Below are 19949 nucleotides of genomic sequence, written 5' to 3' on the forward strand. Positions count from 1 at the left end.
TCTGTGGCATTTAAAGTGATCAGTTTTTCTGAAGAGCTCTCTAAAATTTGAAAGCATCAGTCACACAAAGTAATTTGCAGTGATCACAAGACGGTAGATAAATAGCTGATGTTAAAGATCTTATATTTGTTGTCCCTTCTTTGTATCTCTCAGCAACACGAAGGGAAGATCTAAGACAGATATTATTGGGGCTGGAGCAGATGTTGCAAAGCAACTTCTCATGCTCTCCAGTATATTTTCTGTATTTGGGCCTACCATGGCGCAACCAAGCAAACAGAACTAAGCAACCTGACTCTTAAAATTCCCAGAATCATTCTAGCATCCCCCCCCCTTTCTTTTTCCAAGCTTCCCATACTGTTCACCTCAGGTAAAACTGGATAGAGGTGGTCTGAATGGCTAACTAAATTCAGATCGTTTTCTTTTCTGAAACACCTCTGCTGTGGATCCCAGGTGGGCACAGTAGATAACTTGATATTTACTAACAGACTCAAGCACACCATGTAGTTTAGGTTTGAGCCTACAGTTTGGAAAAAAAATACTTTTGGAACATTTCCTGAATGCTGTGGAAATCAAGATGCCTGATTGACTAGGTATCTGCTTTCTGATACCCTCTTAAAAACAGGATTTAAGCTGTTAGGTCCACTCAGTATCTCTGAGAGTAACCCAGACCCTCATGTTAATGCATTATAACGCCCATTATCATGAGTGGTCCCACCTTTGGCAAAGTGATATCAATCGAGTAGCATGTTACAGGCAGGGGTAACTTTAGGGGTAACTTCATGCTCTGTTTTTTTCTCGTCCTCTGTTTTACTTGTGTGTTGGTTTTTGTTGTTGTTGTTGTTTGTTTGTTTCCACACTGGGGTAATACCTTTCCAAAGAACAGGAGTAGTAAAAGAGGCAGAGTAACGAGTTCAGTACATGAGATGTGTAACTGATGGAGTGTTTTGCATTCTGTCAAGCCCCTTTGCAAGGTCCCTGTGAAAAGCTCCAGGCTGGTAGCTAGTCTTTTCCCAAACCACGTCCATCGCCTAGCCCACCCCAAGGGAAACACGAAAGTCTTTGTGCCAGGCTGCTGCTGCAGCCCTGACCTGGCAGGGGCAGTCCTGGCAGCTGGCTTGAAGGAAGCAGTTGGGTTTGTGGTGCTAACCTGTGTGTATTTCTCTTGTTTCCCTTTTTAGAAGAGATTGAAGTGGACGTTGAAAGCACAGAGTTCTCCCATGGAGAAGTGGACAATATCAGCACAACCAGCATCAGTGACATTGATGATCACAGCAGCTTGCAGAGTATTGGGAGTGACGAGGGTTACTCCAGCGCCAGTGTCAAGCTCTCCTTTGCTTCCTAGAACCAAGTGAGATGACAGTGCAGGGCGAAAGATTTCACTGGGGTGATCAAACCGGGTCCTAGATGCCAGTATCCTCTTTCAGAAATGACACATTGACAGCTAGTCCTGAAGAGACCTGTAAATAAAACCTTTGGGGTAAGGGAAGAAACCCACGTGTTCATTTGGTCACGTTACCAATCCCAATTCCTGCTGGCCAAAAGTTAGACCAAACCCTAGTCCCATCGAAGTCTGTGATATCCATTTGTTTCTGTGGGACCTGGATCTAGACCTTAGCGATGAAACACTTTGCTTTGAATTTCTTTGTTTGAAAGAGGATACTAAAGACTCATCCCTCTCTTTCTGTCACGAGATCTGAGAAATGTCAGAATTTCTTACACTGCATTCAGGTTGAACAACCTAGTTTTAGGCCCTTCTGAAGAGCTTTTGTGGTCCTAAAAGGACCATGTCCTACAGTTTATCACAATCCAATGCTGTCATAATGTAATAGGAAATCTGAGAGGGCATAGGTAGCCTAGAAACAACAACAGTAATGATTAAGGTCTCATTCTGTGCCCAGAGAGAGGGGCAGCGAAGAGAGATGTACAGGAGAGAATACCATTCAGCTCAGCTTTCTGTTGGACATCATTTAAAAAGCAAGTACCTCTGACGCGTGGCTAAAGCGAGGGGTACACGCTTGTAATCTACCAGCACATCACGGGCTGTGTCGTGCTGTGACAGCGACAGCAGATCTCCCGGTAGATGCGTGCCCACGTGCAGGCACACAACCAGCTGAGGACAGAAAGAAACCAGCACACACGAGAGGTGATATGCCAGAAAGTCATGCCCAGATACTGAGCCACTATGACCTTTTTATTTGAAGAGATTTTTTGATAAACATTTGTAAATGTGTTGGGAGGGAAAACACCCCAAGTCTGATGCGTCTTTTTAGAGCTTGTCCATATTAAACCTTAGATGTCTTTTATATGAATTTACGCCATGAGAAGATCTCTGTTTTGATGAAGCACTTGACCCAATGAAATGCAAAATGCTTTTTGCCGTGCACACAATGGATGAAGGCTGTGCTAGCTGGAGAAGGCCAAGTTCGGTGAGGGTTCCTTTGGTTTTCTTTTTAGAATCATTCCCTCTGCTGACTTTTGAAGTTCCAGTCCAGTAGTTAACCTAGTTAAGCTCAGCACGTCTCTCACATTAATGTAATGTTTTGACTGCACGTCCCGTTCCCAAGGGCCTTGCCATCTTACCTGTGCAGGTGCTGTTAAGAGCTATTCTAGCAAATGTTTTCTAATTTTCTCAGAGATGAGCATTCTAACCGGCACTTTGAGGGCTTTGCTGTTTTTTATTTTTTGTCTTTTTAATGGCCAGGATTATTTCGTTTTTTCCAAGTTTTAAAAACCTTGATAGAGTCCTCACCTATGGCATTGTTTGAAACTTTGTATATCCTTAAGTAATTTAACTACCCCTCATTACTAAGAAAAGAAGAGGAAAAAAAATGCTTTATAAAATTCATAACTTATTGCTGATTTGAATGGGTTGTTAATTTCAGTCCTTTAGACTTTATTTTATTGTTTTAGGTAGGGTTGGGCAAAAAGAAGTAAATAAAGTAAATAAAAAATAAAGACAACCATATTTAGCAGTGCAGTGGAATTGTGTTTAAATGTTAGCATATGGTCCCCATTAAAGTAGCACTTTAACGCCATTAAACATTTCTGTATCTGAAATGAGTTGTGTTCTTCCATCTTGGTCATTCGTGTCACTTCAGCTGACCCTTTGTTCTTCTTGTGCCCTTTGATCCTGTGAAGAGAAGATCCTGAGTGGTTCTGCTGTCGAGTTATGCGTTATGATGAATTGCCTCTGTTTAAATATTCGGGTGTGTCCCCCACTCTTCTCCAAAACGTGTAGTCCCTTGTAGGAGGCACAACACCCGTGCTTGAGTAGAGAAATGATCTTTCTGTGGCTGTACTGAACTATTTCTGGGTTTGTGTGGTTTTCTTTTCTTTTTTTTTTTTCTCTCTTTTATTAATTTGTTTATTAAGTCTGGGTCAGGTTGCTGTTAAATGTGTTTTCACTCGTGTGTATGTAACACAGCACATCTGTTCTCCTTCCTTCGGGGAGGTGACCTGGCAGGAACGGGAGCCTGTTGCAGGCTGAATTGAGCTCTAGGTTAATTAATAGGGCCCGAGGGTTTGGGGATAAGAACATCCTGCTTGGATTTATGTTTGGGGTCCACATTATCTGCAGGTGACAGGAGTTTGGGACAGTCTTCTGAGTGCTGAAGAGAGGAAAACTTCAGCTCTAACGAGGCCTGACTTATTTATTTGTTATTTCTCTACTTGAAAGTGTCTTTATAATAATAACTGCTAAAGACAAGAGTTTGGTTGCTTTGGTGCTGGAGGGTTCATTTTGGCGGGTCTTAGCAGATTCCAGCTAGTGTTTGGATAGTTCTTACTCGATGAAAACATTTCTCTGGCTTTTTAAGGTTGTTTTGTGCTGCATTGCTGCACTGTAGGCTTTCTGTTCTGGCCTTTTGTATGTGCTTGCACCCCACACGGTCTGTAACGCTCATCGTGTTCTTGTGTTGCTCTGGGCTGTTACACCAAATGTTCAAGGTGATGGATGGGCTCCAAGAAGTTGCTATCAATTACTTTTAGTACAGGCCGATCAGTATGGCTATGCCGGATATTAGTTAGATGATCATAATGGTTCCTGCTGCTCAAAAATGTATGAATCTCCTGAATTTTCCCCATTGAAGCAAGTCAAACTAGCCCGGTGTCCCCGATCTGCTTTAAGATCATGTCAGCTTTCAAAGCGACCTCAGCTTTCTAGTAGAAGCTCTGAAATCTTGTAAAGGAGTAAGTAAATTCCCAAAGGTGCAGATCCAAACCCTCAGGGGACGGGTCTGTCATCCTTTGGAAGCCTTAACTCTGAGAGAACCCATAGAGCAAGTCAAATTTACGGGTTTTCCTCAGACAGGTGCTCGCAGCAGTTTCTGTCCCTCTCTTCCTTCTTGGGTGCTGTTCTGGGAAAGAAGCAGGTTTCATACTGGTGGTGGAAGTCACCTTCGTGGTTACCAGAAGTCACCTGAACGTGTTGTATACAATTCCACAACACAGAATTCAGGACAGTTTTGTCTAAACCCACTTTTTAGAAAGAAAAACATACTGATTTTTTCATTCACCTGAAAAATAAAAACAGTGAAAGCACATTGCAGTTTGGCTTTCCAACTCTGGTATTTTTTAATGTATGGTAGTGAGGGATTCATGCCGCCTCTGAGGCCCCATTTCAGTCCTGTGTGGGCAGAGAGTAAGGTGCAATACTTCCCTCCCAGCCTCCTGTGGCCCTAGGTGTCTGTCCAGCAGATTAACTGTAGCTCCATCCAGAATAATGTGTATTGTTACCACACAGTACTGTGGGCATGCAATCACGTTTCCTTTTTGTCTTTGCAAAATTGCGTGAGATTCTTTCTATGGTTTTCTTCATGCATGCTGTTGTTTTTGTGGCCTGTTTTTGTGTTTGTGTTAAAACATAAGCCCTAAATCCCTGTTTAATTTTACAAGAATACGCTGCCTTTCCCTATAAAAGAGTCAGATGTGCTTCCTCCAGGCAGCTTGCCCACGCAGCACACACGTGCACACACACACACACACACCCCTCCTTCGTAAGCTCGTTCTGGCAAGTCCTTCCCCTGCAAATTACATCTCTGATGGGTTCTTTTGCTACAGACAAGCCCATTAAAAAGACCATCCAGCATTTCCCTCCTTGTGACACCAGCGTATTACAGAATGTCATCTCGCGTCTGCACACAAGCTGGAGATGGCTATCGGGCTGCATTTGTCACGGTTATCCCGGGGCGAGTTGTCACTTGAAGGTCATTTTGCTGTCCCTTCCATTAGAGGCATGTCACTGACGGAAGGTGGTCGCAAAGCTGTCTGTCTCGAGAAATCCGCGGGTCAATGGAAATGGGGTTAACTGCACATATGGATCATTTTCCAGGTTCTGTCGTTGTGTTTTCATTTGGTTTGGTTCCTAATGTCTGGTACTGGACTGCGAGCTCTGGCCTCTCTGCTCTTTGTTAGCTTCTCCATGCTGCTCCCTGCTTGCAGGCTGTGTTTTTGTGCTGCTCTGTTGAAACTGATGAAATATATGGACACTTGGCTTCAGTGGAGGTGGGATCCATCTTGTGCGCTAAAAGAAGAATCTTATTTTCCCCATGACTGTAAGCTTTTGTTGTCTCATCTTTTCTGGCACCAGCTCTGTCATTGGAAAGAGAAATTTAGGTAACTCCCTGGAAGACGGTGATAAAAAATACGACTTTATTCTGAGTTTAGGGAGGTGGGTAATAATAATAATAAAGAAAAAAAAAGTCCATAAATACCAGAATAAAGTCTGATTTTTTTTCCTGGAGCTTTGTCTTGCGGGCAGATTCTCTGGTGAGTGATAAATTGTGTGCTCTGACAGAGTGACCGAAACTCCTCCGCATCTGAGATAAATTCCCTGAATTGTCCTGTGGACCCTGGGGGAAGAGGAGTGCATCTCTCTTCCTCTCTGTTCACCAGCCTGTGCAAAATACCTCAAAAATGAATGCTGTTGAAAATACTGATGTGCTGTCAGCTCTGCTTGAAACTGGCCGACAGAGCTGAGTGATGGTTGGAAGGATGGACGTAGGGCGGGAGAGCGGCTGACTGCACGCACGCTGTTTTCCTTTGGAGGTACGTGTTCCAGAAAGGCCTGCAGATGGTATGCATGGACTGCTCATTTCCCCGAGAAGAGGGCTGGTCTGTAGATGAGGCAGAAGGAGGAATACAGAGGCTGTGGGTATCGGTGCTATGGCTGTGCCACACGGTTTTCAGGGCTCCTGTCTGTGGTGATGCTGCGGTCCACCACAGCTGAGGAGTTACCTGAAAGGAGGGACGTCCTTTTGGGGTCCTTTGAAAAAGGCCAAGGACAAGGAATTACTGGGCAGCCCCTGGGAAGGGTGGCTGTCCCTGTGAGGTGTGTGCTGCTGTGGGTAATATTTTAATTTAACACTATGCTACCACATGGGAAAAAGCTGGCCCCTTTGGTGGTAGCACACGTTGGAGGCCCAGAGCCAGGGCTGCCCTGGGAAGGGGCAGCGGCTGTCCTGTGATCCGCATCGGGGCTGTGGGCAGAGCCTAGGCCTTGCAGAGCCTTGTGTGTGCCTCCTTCGTGCTGTGGGTTTGCGTGCCTGTGGTGGGCAGGGAAGGGAAGGAGTGGGGAGGCCGGCAGCTGAGCTCAGCAGGAGCCATTTTGTAGACGCCAGCCCACCGCGGAGTGGGTTCGTGTGAACTTCCCCTGTTGGGATCCCCCGCTAAGTAATTAGGCTGAATGCAAATCCAAATCCGTGCTTCTGCTTAAAGGGGCTCCACGCCAACTCCACGGGACCGTGTTAGAGAGCAAAATGTGTCTGCGCGGGGCCTGGTGCTCCCCAGCATCCTGCTGCCTGGGGCGAGCTGCTTCATGTGGCCTTTAACGAGTCGCTCACCATCTTGGTTGTGCCCTCACCCGTAAAATGAGGATTACAGTCTGCTGTGCTGCGGCCAGGCAGCGAGGCTGCACTGTAATATGGCATTTACTCTGAGGAAACGGGCAGCGCACAGGATTTATGTCAGTTCTCAGCCGGGCGAGGGAAGGCAGCTGCCTCAGTGCCTTTCTGGGCAGTGTGGGCTGGTCCCAGCCAGCGCTTGTGAGGCTGTAAGGTGTGTTCACAGGCTGGAAGTGTCCTAGCTGAGTAAAGGGATCAAGCAGAGAGGAATGATGAGTAAATGCCTCCGAGCACTAGCAGTAATGCTAATCCTGCCTCCAGGCATGCTCCCAGACTGTTGTTTTTTTGTTTTTTTTGCAATAGGCTTCTCTGGGGTGTCTCACCGTATGGATCTGGCTGATGGGTATGGGTCTGGAGGACACTGGCAGTCCCTATTTCCTTCCAGCTAGCAATAAATCTTTTGTACCTCCTCCACGAGGTGATAATTACAGGGATGGCTCGAGAGAAGACAGGTTTAGTATTCATCTGCTGTTCCTCCCTGTGATTGCTACTGAAAGAGATGTAGGTGAGCCAGAAAGCCACTCCATGCGTGTGCTGTCGGCTGTGGGCCAAATTGACCCCTTTAAGGTCCCATTGGGTTTATGGACGTTGCAGCAGGGCTGCGTTTCAGAAGGGATTAGTTTTGATTGTGAGGGACGTTCCAGCAAAGTGGGATAAACCATCAAAGCAATTTAATAATTTTACGGTGTTTTTAAGTGTGGTTGCCTGTCAGAACATACAGACTTAGTGCATTCCTTGACTTGGGCTACCAGCTAATTAGCTAGTGCTTGGTGTGGCTAAGATTAGGAAGTTCTTTCCATTTAACCCCTTTTCAAAAATATTTGTCTCGAAATAATGAATTGTTTTGGATCTCCTCCTGGAAGGCTTGGTGGGGAAACGTAAAAGCTTTCTGCTCTTCGGGAGCAGCGGACAGCTATACAAAACTACTTGTTGCCTTAGGGAATACCTGTGCTCTGCGGGAACCAGCGTCACCTCAGTCTAGGTGAGAGCAAGACATTTCCAGGCACTTCCCATTTCCATCAGCATTCACCATGGGAAAGCTTTGCATTTCTGTACAGACCGAGGAACCGTATAGCAAGGTGAGTTCAGCTTAGAATAATTCCTTTGCAAGGGGAAGTTGTCCTTTTGTGTAGCTGTGCCTTCACTGAAATGTCAGAACCTCTAGATGAAGTTGCTTAACCGGGTCATGTGTTAATAGGTAGCTAGCTTGGGTATGGGGCATGGATGTTTACCAGAGTTGTGATGCAAACTGCCCTCCTTTTTACAATGTGATTTAAATGAGGCTTTTTAGCGATGGGATAAAGCTTGCACCAACACTGCAACGCAAACAGCACCACCAGCTGAGGTAGTGATGCTTCTGTTGGGCCTGACCCCAGAGCATTTTCAGTCACCCTGTGCCCAGTGTAACTGTTGTAAGACACACCAGTGGTGGCCCGTCCACAAAGTACTGCCAGTGTGCCAGCTCAGGCTAGTAGAGACAAGTCAAGGGAAAATACAGAAGTTCACCTTATCTTTTTTGCCTTCCAAACATCTGCAGCATTGAATTGCAATTGCTGAAGACCTCTGTAATTCCAAATCTCTTGGAGGCCAGACAGCTTCAGAACTAAGTGAAACAGCAGCCTCAGTGGATTTCCGTAACCATGAGCCTTGCATTGGTCAGTATAATTCCTCTCTTACCTCTTTGTACTTAAGTCTCAAGTTACCAATTAAAAATCAGTAATCATTTATTTTAAAAAGTAACTGTGATGGCAACATCCACAGCGTTTAAAATTGCTACTCTTAAGACTGTCAGTGATGTAGAGCCTCAGATTTGGGCTGTGCTAATTTCCCCAGTAGATCACCATTTGTACAATCGCAAAATTGTGCTAGATAAACTATTTTCTGTAGCAGTTTGCTTTTAAGAGGAGCCATGCATCCTATAGTGCTCTTCTTGGCCATTAAAGGAACAAATCTGTATTCTGACAAAAGAAATATTTTTCCAAATTATCTCTAGCTTAGCATTTTTGCATCTTATGTTTATACTTAACACTACCTCTTCTTCCTTTCGGTAGTTTTGAAGTACCGTCTGCTTTATGGGCTGAGAGGCCCAGCTGTCAAAAACCACTTCAGCTGTTGTAAAGTAAGGAACTTCTGTTGCTGTTGTTTTGGCAATTACCAGTGATGCTTTAAAAAAATATTAATTCAAGCTACATTATTGAGACTAGGTACTTAGTGGCACTGTGCTGCAGAATGAGGGAACAGCCATTTAATCAAGCACCACGAGGCATGGCTGTAGCTAAGTCAGTTTTAGGTTATGGTTTGGTTTTATTTAAACAAGTGATCTTAAAGCTATTCTCTCTCCTGTAGAGTGGACCACCCCAGCCAGAGTGGTTGTTATGTCTCACAAGCTATTTCAGGTGAGGCAGCTAGGGGAACAAAGAAAGAAAGAATGTCTAGCAAAGGTTTCCTTAAGCAGCATTTCTTCACGGTGCCCAACAGAAGAGCTACAGCTAAGTTTACTAGGCAGCCCGTGCTGTAAGATGTCACTGAGTTACTCATGGTGGTGCTTTTTCTACATCAGGCCAGAACAACCATATTTGACTTCTGCTAATTTGTGCAGGGAAAGGATCAGCAAAATCCAAGCCCATAAGTCCAAGTTCAGCTTGGGCTGGGCTGTCACAATAAGGGGAGGGCTGTTGCATTTTGGTGACTTGCTGTAACCTCAGGTTCATTTCAGAACTAGTGAACAGTCCTGTGATAAACTATTTGTTATACTTACTGCATCAAAAGATGAGCAAGCCAAAGCACAGCATTGTATGGTTTAAGTCTTTCCCTAAAACTGTTTTTTAAAAAAAGAAAACTGATCAGCTAGAGTTAAGGGAAGGCTGATGTGGCTTCCTGAAAAACCCAGTTCTATTTTAGTGCTTTTTTTTTGTAACCTTAAAAGATACTCATTTTGTATAGAGAAAGTGATACAGAATCCCTGTCAAAGCTATCTGTAAAAGATACCAGATGACTTTCCTCAAGTAGCTGTCAGCATTGAAGAACTATCACCACTGTCACTGCAGAAACATAGCTAGAGGGTGCAGGCTGCAGTAAAGCTCCCTCTCTAAAAAGCAGCAGGGTCTTCCCTCAAATTATTTTACTTTATTTCTTCTAGTCAAAAGAAAATTCACCTCCACACACACTAGCAGTGAAGATGAGGAACGTGTACTGACAGGGACATACTCTTGATTCACTTTTGAGGACCATACTCAGTATACTCCATTTTTTTCCATCTGTTCTACGTAACATCAGCAGCTTCTATACTGCCTCCATCCTGCTCATTTTCTGTGCCCATGCCACACTTGCGTGCATTCACTTTGTCAAATATATCCAGCAGATTTTAAACACTTTATTTAATAAAAGTTAAACATACAAAACTGAAATTAACACACTTTGTATTCATAAAAATCACTTTCTCCCATTATAGGGAAAACTTTTTTCTATGTATGGATTCTAAACTACCAGTTGTAGAGTTTAGCTTGAGTTGTGACTCAGGTAACTGATGGACATTTCCACCAATCAGTGCATCAACAATTGCTGACGTGACCTGATCTAGGTAACAAATTACAAAATGAGCTACATTAACATAATATACAGGGAAATAATGGTCAGGGTTAATGGACAAGACACACCCTTTAATTATTTAATGGGGAAACAGCTGATGTACTCTTGTCCATTAACTCAGCCCTAGATTTTACAAAAATAATATCTACATTGTATACAGGGCTACCCATTAACTTCTTTAACCACATTACGGATTCAGAGATGGCACCACTACCGTAAGTGAGAGACAAATAACAGAGGAAAGCAAATCACATAAAATACAAAAAAAGCAAGAGCTTTTACACGTGGTTTCCTGAATAAAATTGAAGGGGCTCAGCAGCACTGTAATACAGCTGAAGTTACAATGAACACTAGGGCCAGTCAGTTATTTACGGACAGAAACTTGAGACTAACCTTCACTCACTCACAGCTATGAGGGATCTAGGCATCCATACCTGCTATGCTTCAGTTCTACTCTTCTAGATGGAGGCAGCCCAGACACAAGGCAAGGTGTTACTGTGTTCAAGGTCCGTGACCATCAAACCTTTTAGTTTCTAAGAACTACAAGAGGGGAGGTGATGATTCATTTCCAAAGCACAACCATCTAGAGTTCTCTCAACTCTAATCCCTGGGGCACGCTTTAAGTACAGTTCCATTCTTGAAACTGCAGTCCAAACACCTTTTCCTATGGTTTTCTGGTTACGTTTCAGTAACTTCCTGTTACAATTTGATGAGTATAAAAAAAAAAGATCTCCTCTACTTAACTTGTAGTACAGGAAATTTAGGCTGGAATTAAAGTCAGATTTATTGTTTCTAGCACATGAATAGTATTTAGTAATAAAGATTGTATCGGCCCTGTTCTGCCCTCATTCACAGCTGTACAAATCGATCTTCAGTGGATTTGTAAGGGAGTAATTCAGAACTTCCTTAGCAATTCCACGTGACTTAAAAGCTACGATGGAGCCTAGCTCTCGCTACAGCACTGCAGCAGCTCTGTAATGCTGGGCTTGTCACTGAGCCCAGCAGACAGCACTGTGACTACAGAAATGAGGGAGGCTGTTACGGTGCCATTTTTATACCACCACTTTTCCTAAGGACAGAAAAAAAAAAGAAAACTTTACCACCGGTGGGAATGGAAGATTCTGGAGATCAAGCTTCCAGAAAACTACTGCTTTCTGCGTAACAGGCTGTAGCAGTTCATGAAAGCATTTACCTGCAGAATGTATTTTAATGCAGCTACAAAAAGTTCTATGATTAGGGGAAATCAAATCAATAGTTGGAAATTTAAGGCTTGTATCAGCTGAAGCCAAAGTGATGGTGACAAAATGGACTACTTTCTATGTGCCAACAAATAATTTACTTTTAGAAAAATATAATGGTAAAAAGGTAAGTGTAAAGCCCTGCAGAGATGAAGTTCCACCTTTTTCCCCTGTTACTGAGGCATCAAATGCCTGACATTATATTTAGAGGTATCTTGATACTGTGTCATAGGTTTGTCTGCAATTCCACATGTTCCAACTCCAACCTTGCCGGTTACGCTCTCTGGAGAAGCGAAAATACTCCTCTTTACCTGCAAACCAAACAGAAAACACCATTTCTGAATAATGGCTGAATTGCTTCTAAAAATCAGCAAATATTACCATCTGAAGTCTTTCAAAATCCTCAACTTCTTACTCTAGAGGCAAGCATGCTTTCAAATGGCTAGCTCATCTGTGGCACATTGTAAGCAGATGAGACAGCAGAGCTGGGAGCTTCCTGGTTGGTATGTACTGGATGGCCTGGGTCAGGCCAACAACGAATACAGGTCACTTTCCTCACGAGATTATCTCTTCATTGCTCACACAGGAGACTGACGTTTTAGCACGATGTCTAGCAACTCTTGGTCCAGCAGCGATAAAAATTAAGTAAAGCTTTAAGATGCTAACTTTTTTTTGCAGTGTGCTTACTAGCCCATGGTAGTTATTTAGTGCTGTGCCTGCCACATCGTAAACACAGGAAGAAGTCGGGCTTGTTGGTTTAGACAGGCCTCAGAAGCTTAATTCCTACAAACGTTACCTTGCAACTGAGCAGTTACCCAGTTCTCCAAGGTAAGTGCAAAACCAGGCCTTGAAAGTATATGAAATATTGAACTGCAAACTTTGAAATGCCAAAGGTGAAGTTACCTTTCAAAAACACCACCACCTCTCTCCCCAGTTACGCACAGAATTCTTTAACCTGTTACTATCCACATACAGATGAAGTGCAAACAAACCTGGCCTTTTTTGTTTTTAGAATATGCTCTGTTGTTGAACTGTTGCCACTTGACTTTCTGGTCCTCTCGCTCCTGTTCAAGTTCTTTAATTCTCTGAGCTTTTTTCAAAGCTTTTTTCTTTTTATACTCGCGTTGCTGGGCTATCATCTCTTTTCTGGAAGAAAGGGGAAAAAAATACATTTCATGTTTGTGTCTTTTTCTTGATATTTATAGAGTATCCTGTAAGAAAATACAGCCTCTGTAGGAAGGGCACATAAACAATAGTTTTTCCTTATGTAAATGACATAAAACAAACCATGTACGTATTCTCTACTTCATGGGGGGAGGGAGGAAATAAGAGTAATATATTTTTTTTAATCAATCTTTCCATGCTTAAGCATTGCATGAATCCTTTGTGTATTTAGGCAAAATTTATGTTTATAATTAAAGCTCATCTCCCCAGTGACGGGGTCAATGCAGCTATCCCAACACAGGGACAGGGGTAGGAGCACAAGTTCTTTGTACTAGTAAGTGCACTCAGTTGTGTGCCACATTACACATCTGAGAGCAGCCTGCTGTGGAGCTGGGCTGAAAACTGCCAGCTCTCTGCTGGCCACCAAAAAGTACCACCTGTTTTTTAGTCTACCACTTAGATTCTTGGTATCTGGCAATAAATAGCACGATCTGAGCACAAAGTCTATCACATTATCTTACCAGGATACATAACACATACAATACCAGCCACAATCATCTGCCAAACATTATATGCCAATGATTTATGATCCTTCACCACAAATACATGAAGATATCAAAAAAAATCTATTTCATCAGCCAATTTTCGTAGCTGTGAGGGTGAAAAAAAATAAAACAAAGTAGCTTTCAGACCTGTGCCTGTATATTACTTACTTGGACATGGGTTTGTTGCCGCTGTCCTCTTTTGCTTTTCTTCCCTCTTCCACAGGCTTGAGGTTGAACAGCGGTGTAACTTCAGCATTGCCATACCCAGCAAAAGTGACTGCAGCTGTTCCATTCTCCTCATCTATTTCTTCAATCTCAGCTTCATAACACCTGTAAAGATATCATGGCTGTAAGCATGTGAGTAAAGGTTTAATACTCAGCCCTTCAACACCTACACTGTCAGCCAGCTAATGGCATTAAGTAAAAAACCTGCAATTATCAGCCTTCCTTCTCAGGGACAATACCCAAATCAAAGCAAGGGATCAAGGTCAAAAGGACACGAGTACAAAGACTGGGCTCTGTTGTATTTGACCTTTGGCAGCGAGAAGCAATGGTCTCACAGTTAACAAGAGTAATGATTAATGCGTGGGCAATCTAATCAGAAATTCTGATTTTGTTTCTAGTTCTGGCAGGTCATGGGACTGGGAATAGCCCCAGGAAGATCCAGCACTCAAAGAGCACAGCTTTCAGGGAATTCACTGGGAAGTTTTGGGAACTGTCAGCTCAGGGCAGCAAAGGTTTGGTTCCGTTCTCCTCCATATAAAAAAGAATAAAACAAAAACTCAGGCATCCAAAAATATTTCCCCTTCAACATTTATAACAAGTAAGTTTTCTTACTGAACTGAAATTGTAATTTTGAAATTTTAACAGAAACTGGTCCATTTTGAATTTATGCATATGAAATGTAGTAGTCAATCAAATGGACCTCGTAACGGGAAAGAGGGGAGAAAGTGTGATACATTTCCAAGGTCATTAAAACAATTTGAGTCTGTATTCAGAGCAAAAGGATACCTCTAAGACAAATGGAGGGATGAAATAAGATGTTTTATAGACAGTATTCCAGTTTACATCTACTAAATGAGTCTGTATAATTTTAGTGGGCCAATGCCTTAAGCTGAGCTAAACGTTAATGCCTTGCACCATACAAGGAAACCCAAACTGCATAAAGTAAGAGGACAGTCATACAAATGACGTCCATTACTGGCATGCTGAGCTGCCAAAACACCTGCCACTTCAGTGGGCACTCCAGCGCAGTCTTCTTCAAACTCTGATCCTCTAACCCAGTATCAGAGCAAGAAGAATGCTCCAGTGGTGACCCAACACACACAGTATAACATTATCTTTCAAAAATTCTTACGCAAAGGCATTTTAGTTAATAAAACATCTGTGACAGAAAACCTGTTAATCGTTAGGTTTGTTTTCTACCTGATATGTTAACAGTTACGCCCAAATTTGTGTGGTTAATACAAATATTAATAGAACCACATTCCTCATTTTAGAATGTTTACCTCAAAAATTAAGAAGTCAGAATGAACTAATCTGGTTCCCAGAACTTCAAAGGTTAACACAGTGGAGACTAAATTCCAAAGGTTGATTAATTCTTTAACTACATTGCGTAGCCAGTTATTTCATAGTCAAAAAATACTTAGAGTTAAAAACTGATTTCCAAATATTGACACAAACAGATACAACAAGCGTTTTTCTTGATGTGATCAATTATTATAATATTAATATAATGTCATTTAATATGATATTATATAACTTTTATGAAAGAAAAAATAACACACAGATTAGGTCACGGAAGTCTGCCATTTATTACATTAACAAATGGTAATATACCAAAGGTGCTCTACTTTTAGAAGGTTAGTGACAAACAGGGCATCCCTAGAAAATGACCCCACAGCTCTACTTTACTGACCTTTAATAAGGGGAGTATGATGATAGCTAATAGCGTGTTTCTTTTTGCTTTTTAGTCGCCCTAGGGGCAGTACAAGCTGAATGAAAGTCTCTTACCATTGAACTATTTCACGTAACGGTTAGAGAAGTTTTCTACACTTACTGTCCATCTTCACTCCATATTGCCATACATCTGTCCCCAACCTTCCATGAGTGGCTGGGCAGAGCAGAAGCAGAACTGTCAGAACTTGCAAGAGTTTCTGAAGGTTGTGTCGAAAGGAGATCTTTGGTTAATTCTATGACTTCCTATAAAAGAAAAAATAACGCACAGAATAACTTCTCAAAACTCTTACCATGAATCTTTTACCCCAAGCTTACAGGTCTGTTTTTCTGAAGTTACTGTGATGAATTCACAACTGCTGTAGTGGACCAAGGCAGGCTGCTTTTTTTCTTTTTAATCATGTAACTAAACTCACTTATTGCCAATGTAGATAAAAATATCCACGGTCCTCCCTGTAAAGTTCCCCATGCCTTCCACAAAATTTCAGAAAAGTTGCCCATTCTTACAGGATTTCCTTCTAGGGGAATTGCTTATCCATAGGCACAAAGACAGCCTAAAGGTGAAGTAAACTTAAGACAAATCGGTGGTGTGGCTCTCTGTACATATGGCTGCACATGACACTGGTTAACTGCCCAAAAACCATGAGTGGCAGAGCAAGTAATCAGCAGCACAGTGCTCTGAGAAAGACAGAAGTCAAGCATGTAATGTTTCTATTCTCTGTCTAGCCGGCAGTTATTTCCATCTCTTCTGTGCTGGGACTTGCTGACTACTTCATATATAGTAATCTATAAACACATAACTACCGCAAGCGTAATGCAACAGCTCTAAGTCTGAATAAACTGAAAAGTGCTTCCTCAAATATCTGCATTGTCTGAACTGATGTACTCAGTGCCAGCGCCTTCCAAGACTGCCACTCAGTAAAGCCCTCTCTTTTCTAGAAAGCATTCAGGTGCATTCTTGGAATTGATTTCTTTAAGTAACTTTAATTTAAGCATTCATTTTTCTCCAAATTTGTGACCTCAAGATTTCAGGCCAGGACTTCCCATGCTTATCCAGCGAGTAAAATGTCAAAAAAAGGCTTTTAAATACTTAAACTTCTCCATTTCCTTTAATTATTATTCATACACAGATAGGAGCATGCAGCCCTCCTCAACTTCCTGCCCATATTCTTTTTCTCCAACATCAGTACCACTTATTTGGACTAGAATTAAAAATCAAAGACTTAGGAGCCAGCACCTAAAAGAACATTTGAACTTTTTGTGTAACACCAGGCAGCTCTGCAGTTCCCCCCGGCAAAAAAAAAAAAAAAAAAAAAAAAAACTTCAGTTCTTAAGAGTATCTCAGTATGAGCCACTGTCACCCTCCTAATTATAAGGAAATATTTAATGTAAAGAAGTTACAAACAACATTCAGCGGAGGCTCTGTGAAGCCTGACTGTTCCTCACAGCTTCACATCCCGCTGCAGCTGCAGGCTTAACGAAACTAGCTCAGGTAATAAACAAGAAAACCAAAAAGCCTTCATTCGATATCCACAAGTACAGCGCTAAGCACACAAGACAGCAGTTGCATTGCAACTCATGATATAGCTCTAACAGTCTCTACAGGAAGATTTATTCAAAGAAAGTTTCTCAACAGCAGAGCCTACCGCAGCAGCTTATCAAGTTGAACAGCTGAGCTGAACAACAGGGCTTGCTGCCATGGCCCCGTGACACAAAATGTGACCTGCAGAGAACGCTAGTTAAGAGTTTGTCAGGATTTCTCCTCACCACCTGGTTTCTACAACCCAGACAGAGCTTTATACTCTTGGATGTGACACCCGTGAATATCGTCCCTAACTGCAGAAGATGACAGCTGCCACCAATTCCACTGCATGCAAAGCGTGAGTTTGGTCCTTGGCTGCATGGACAGTGTCCTAAGAAGTGCTTCAGTGAAACAAAAGGTAAAAGGCTAAGTTTCTTGTAATATTTAATTTTGTTACTCAGGGATAAGCCGAGTATACCAAATGCAGTAGTGCATCCCTATTCATAGTGTAAAAAGATGTTTCAATTACATAGTAATATTCTGGTCAAACAAAAAAAGCTACTTTTTTTGGTCAGGGCACCAACGCATCCAACCCGTTTCTACAATTGTTTGGTTGATATATCAATGCTGCAAAACATCCGTGTCATTGTCAAGCTGGAACATACAGATGGCAAACCTTTTGGGGACGAAAGTGTAAACATCTTCCCCATTCTGTGCAGAAAGCATTTATAAAAAAGTTTGCAAGTTGTCCTTTCACATCAATGATCTCTGCATATCAAAGCTGAGGTCGCGTTGGTATCAGAAATATCATCCCATACGGGTTTTGCTGTGCATTTTAAAAATATAAAAATATACACATGCTTTTAACAGCGTACAACAAAGGACATTAAGAGGATCTATCAAGTGCCCTGCGGTCACAAAACCTTCACAATTTAAAAGGAATTCTAAAGATCACCGATTTGAGGCACTACTTGTGTTCCGGTTGAAGCTCTGTTTTATTGCTGTTATTTCCATCCAGAGTAACGGTTCCTGAATTTCACGCTGCGTAGTTTTATATGTTTTAAAACTTGAGAGCTAAAGCAATGCACAACAGAAACGAGGCAGCATCTTGCACTCTCCTGTGAGGTTTCAGCAGTACTGCTGTTTACTTGTATGCCAACGTGTCTTTAGATACACAAACATTTAAAGACCACTTATCAGCTTACCGTTAGGTGGTGGTCTTCCTGTCGCTAACAGCAGCCTAAGGGCCAGAAATGCTTTTGACCTCTTTGGAATGCGGTATGGGCAAACGTTTAAAGAACTGGAGGCAGCGAATGAAGGGCATATTCCTTTCCTTTCATAAATAAGCCTTAAGACAACGGATGCTTAGATGTACAAGGAATACTGAAACGCTCTCAAGTTTGCATCATTGCAAATGCGGGTAATGAATGAACAGGTTCTGGATCAATGATTTGACAACTCAAAGCTCATCCTGTTGAGCCCACCCATTAGAGTTCAGCATAATAAAAGTGACAAGAACTAATGGTACCCTTTAACCAATGCATAATTTCATTGGAATAATTTGATGCCTCTCAGGTTTAAGTTTTTCCATCTCTAATTTACTGTTACTATAAACCAGCCCCACAAACAGTCTAGCAGTTAAGTCCAACCTTTCTGAAACACACTTTAAATAAAAAAATAGCAGAGAGAGCACTGACATATCTTTCACTGTTCCTTGGTTGTGGTTTTCAGCAAAAAAGTTTGCCGTGTAAAATCATGTGTGTTTCGGGGCAATGTACAGGACAGACCGTAAATAGGTCAAACTTTGTTGGTGCTCTCCCCCCATCCAACCCTAAAACAATTACATGAAATTATAGGAAAAGGAAGCAATAAAGCTATAGGGAATATATTTTAGCCGCGGCGTCACCACCCAGGGCAGCCGGCGCAGCCGCCCGGTGCCGCCGCCCTCACCTGCAAGTCCTTCTTCAGCTTGAGCAGGTCCTCGTTCTCCGCGTTCCCCGACAGCGCGGCCTCCACCTGCTGCAGCTGCGCCTTGTAGCTGGCCAGCTGCTTGGCCAGGTCCTCCGACATCTGCGGGGCACACGCGCGGCGCCACGAAGGAACAGACGTTAGCGACCGGGCCCGGCTGGGCCCCACCGGGGGCCGCTCCCAGCCCCAGCGCCCCTGGGCCCAGCACCCCGCGGCCCGGCCCCGGGGCCGCCCCGAGAGGCCCGGGCCCAGGCGCGGCCGCCTCCCGCCCCGCCTCTCCCCGCCTCACCTCGCCGTGCCGGGGGGGCCGAGGCCGCCGCCACCGCCTCCGCGTCCGAGCGCCGGGCCGGAACCGGAACCGGAGGGAGAACGGAGCTCGCGGGAGCTCCCCCGCCAATCACGTGCGGCCGTTGTCCGTCAATGATTGGTGGAGCGCGCCCAGAGGGCCGCGTCACGTGGGGGGAGGGTGAGCGGTGCCGCGCGAGGGAAGAGGAGGGGAGGGGAGGGGCGCGGGGAGCGCAGGCGCAGGGGGCGCGGCGAGGCGCATGCGCGGGGCTGGGGCCGCCATTTCGGGGCCGCCGCCGCCTCGTGGGGCCGTGTCCCTTGTTCTGTGTCCTCGCGTTTCTCCCCGTTAAACACGAGTTTCTTCTGGCTTATTTGTGTTGAGCGGTTATTTGTGTGAAACTCGGTGCCAGACAATTCGAGGAACAGCTCCCCCTGTTAGGGCCTGCGCACAGGTCCTGCGAGGAACGGCTGAGGGCGCTGGGGGTGTTTAGCTGGGGAGGAGGAGGCTCAGGGCAGACCTCATTGCTCCCTGCAGCTGCCTGAAAGGAAGCCATGGGGAGAAGGGGTCGGCCTCTTCTCACGGGTAACCAGTGACCAGAGGGCATGGCCTCCAGCCGTGCCAGGGGGTGTTGAGGTTGGAAATTGGGAGACATTTCTTCCCCAAAAGAGCGGTCGGGTATGGGGTGGTGGAGTCACTGTCCCTGGGCGTGTTCAGGGAAAGGTTGGACGTGGTGCTTGGGGGCATGACCACATGGTCCTGAAGGTCTTTTCCAGCCTTAATGAT

General features: G+C 43.8%; 2 protein-coding genes across 2 annotated transcripts in view; one reads left to right on the forward strand and one right to left on the reverse strand.

The window, feature by feature from the left end:
• The window catches only part of MXI1 (MAX interactor 1, dimerization protein), a 41505-nt gene extending 38448 nt beyond the window's left edge, over window positions 1-3057 (forward strand). Inside the window, exon 6 of the mRNA XM_035330193.1 lies at window positions 1179-3057. Coding sequence (XP_035186084.1) covers window positions 1179-1342 — 164 coding nt within the window. The 3' untranslated portion in view covers window positions 1343-3057. The remainder of the gene's footprint in view (window positions 1-1178) is intronic.
• Window positions 3058-10252: 7195 nt separating this feature from the next.
• On the reverse strand, window positions 10253-19310 carry SMNDC1 (survival motor neuron domain containing 1). Its single transcript, XM_035330215.1, has 6 exons — window positions 19170-19310; window positions 18863-18982; window positions 15494-15636; window positions 13603-13764; window positions 12718-12871; window positions 10253-12036 (listed from the first exon to the last, which is right to left on the reverse strand). The coding sequence occupies exons 2-6, from the start codon at window positions 18980-18982 to the stop codon at window positions 11899-11901; spliced, it is 717 nt and encodes a 238-aa protein (XP_035186106.1). The 5' UTR covers window positions 19170-19310; the 3' UTR covers window positions 10253-11898.
• Window positions 19311-19949: the final 639 nt, after the last annotated feature.

Source organism: Oxyura jamaicensis, chromosome 6 (assembly GCF_011077185.1).
Source record: "Oxyura jamaicensis isolate SHBP4307 breed ruddy duck chromosome 6, BPBGC_Ojam_1.0, whole genome shotgun sequence".
NCBI classification, from domain to species: Eukaryota; Metazoa; Chordata; class Aves; order Anseriformes; family Anatidae; genus Oxyura; species Oxyura jamaicensis.

Excerpts from the sequence above, each read along its gene's own strand:
- SMNDC1 (XM_035330215.1), bottom strand. The coding sequence starts at position 18,982 with ATGTCGGAGGACCTGGCCAAGCAGCTGGCCAGCTACAAGGCGCAGCTG. Across the intron at positions 13,765-15,493 it reads ATATGGAGTGAAGATGGACA|GTGTTATGAAGCTGAGATTG; the intron begins GTAAGTGTAGAA and ends ATATCTTTACAG. Across the intron at positions 12,872-13,602 it reads GGCAACAAACCCATGTCCAA|AAAAGAGATGATAGCCCAGC; the intron begins GTAAGTAATATA and ends CCTTTCTTCCAG.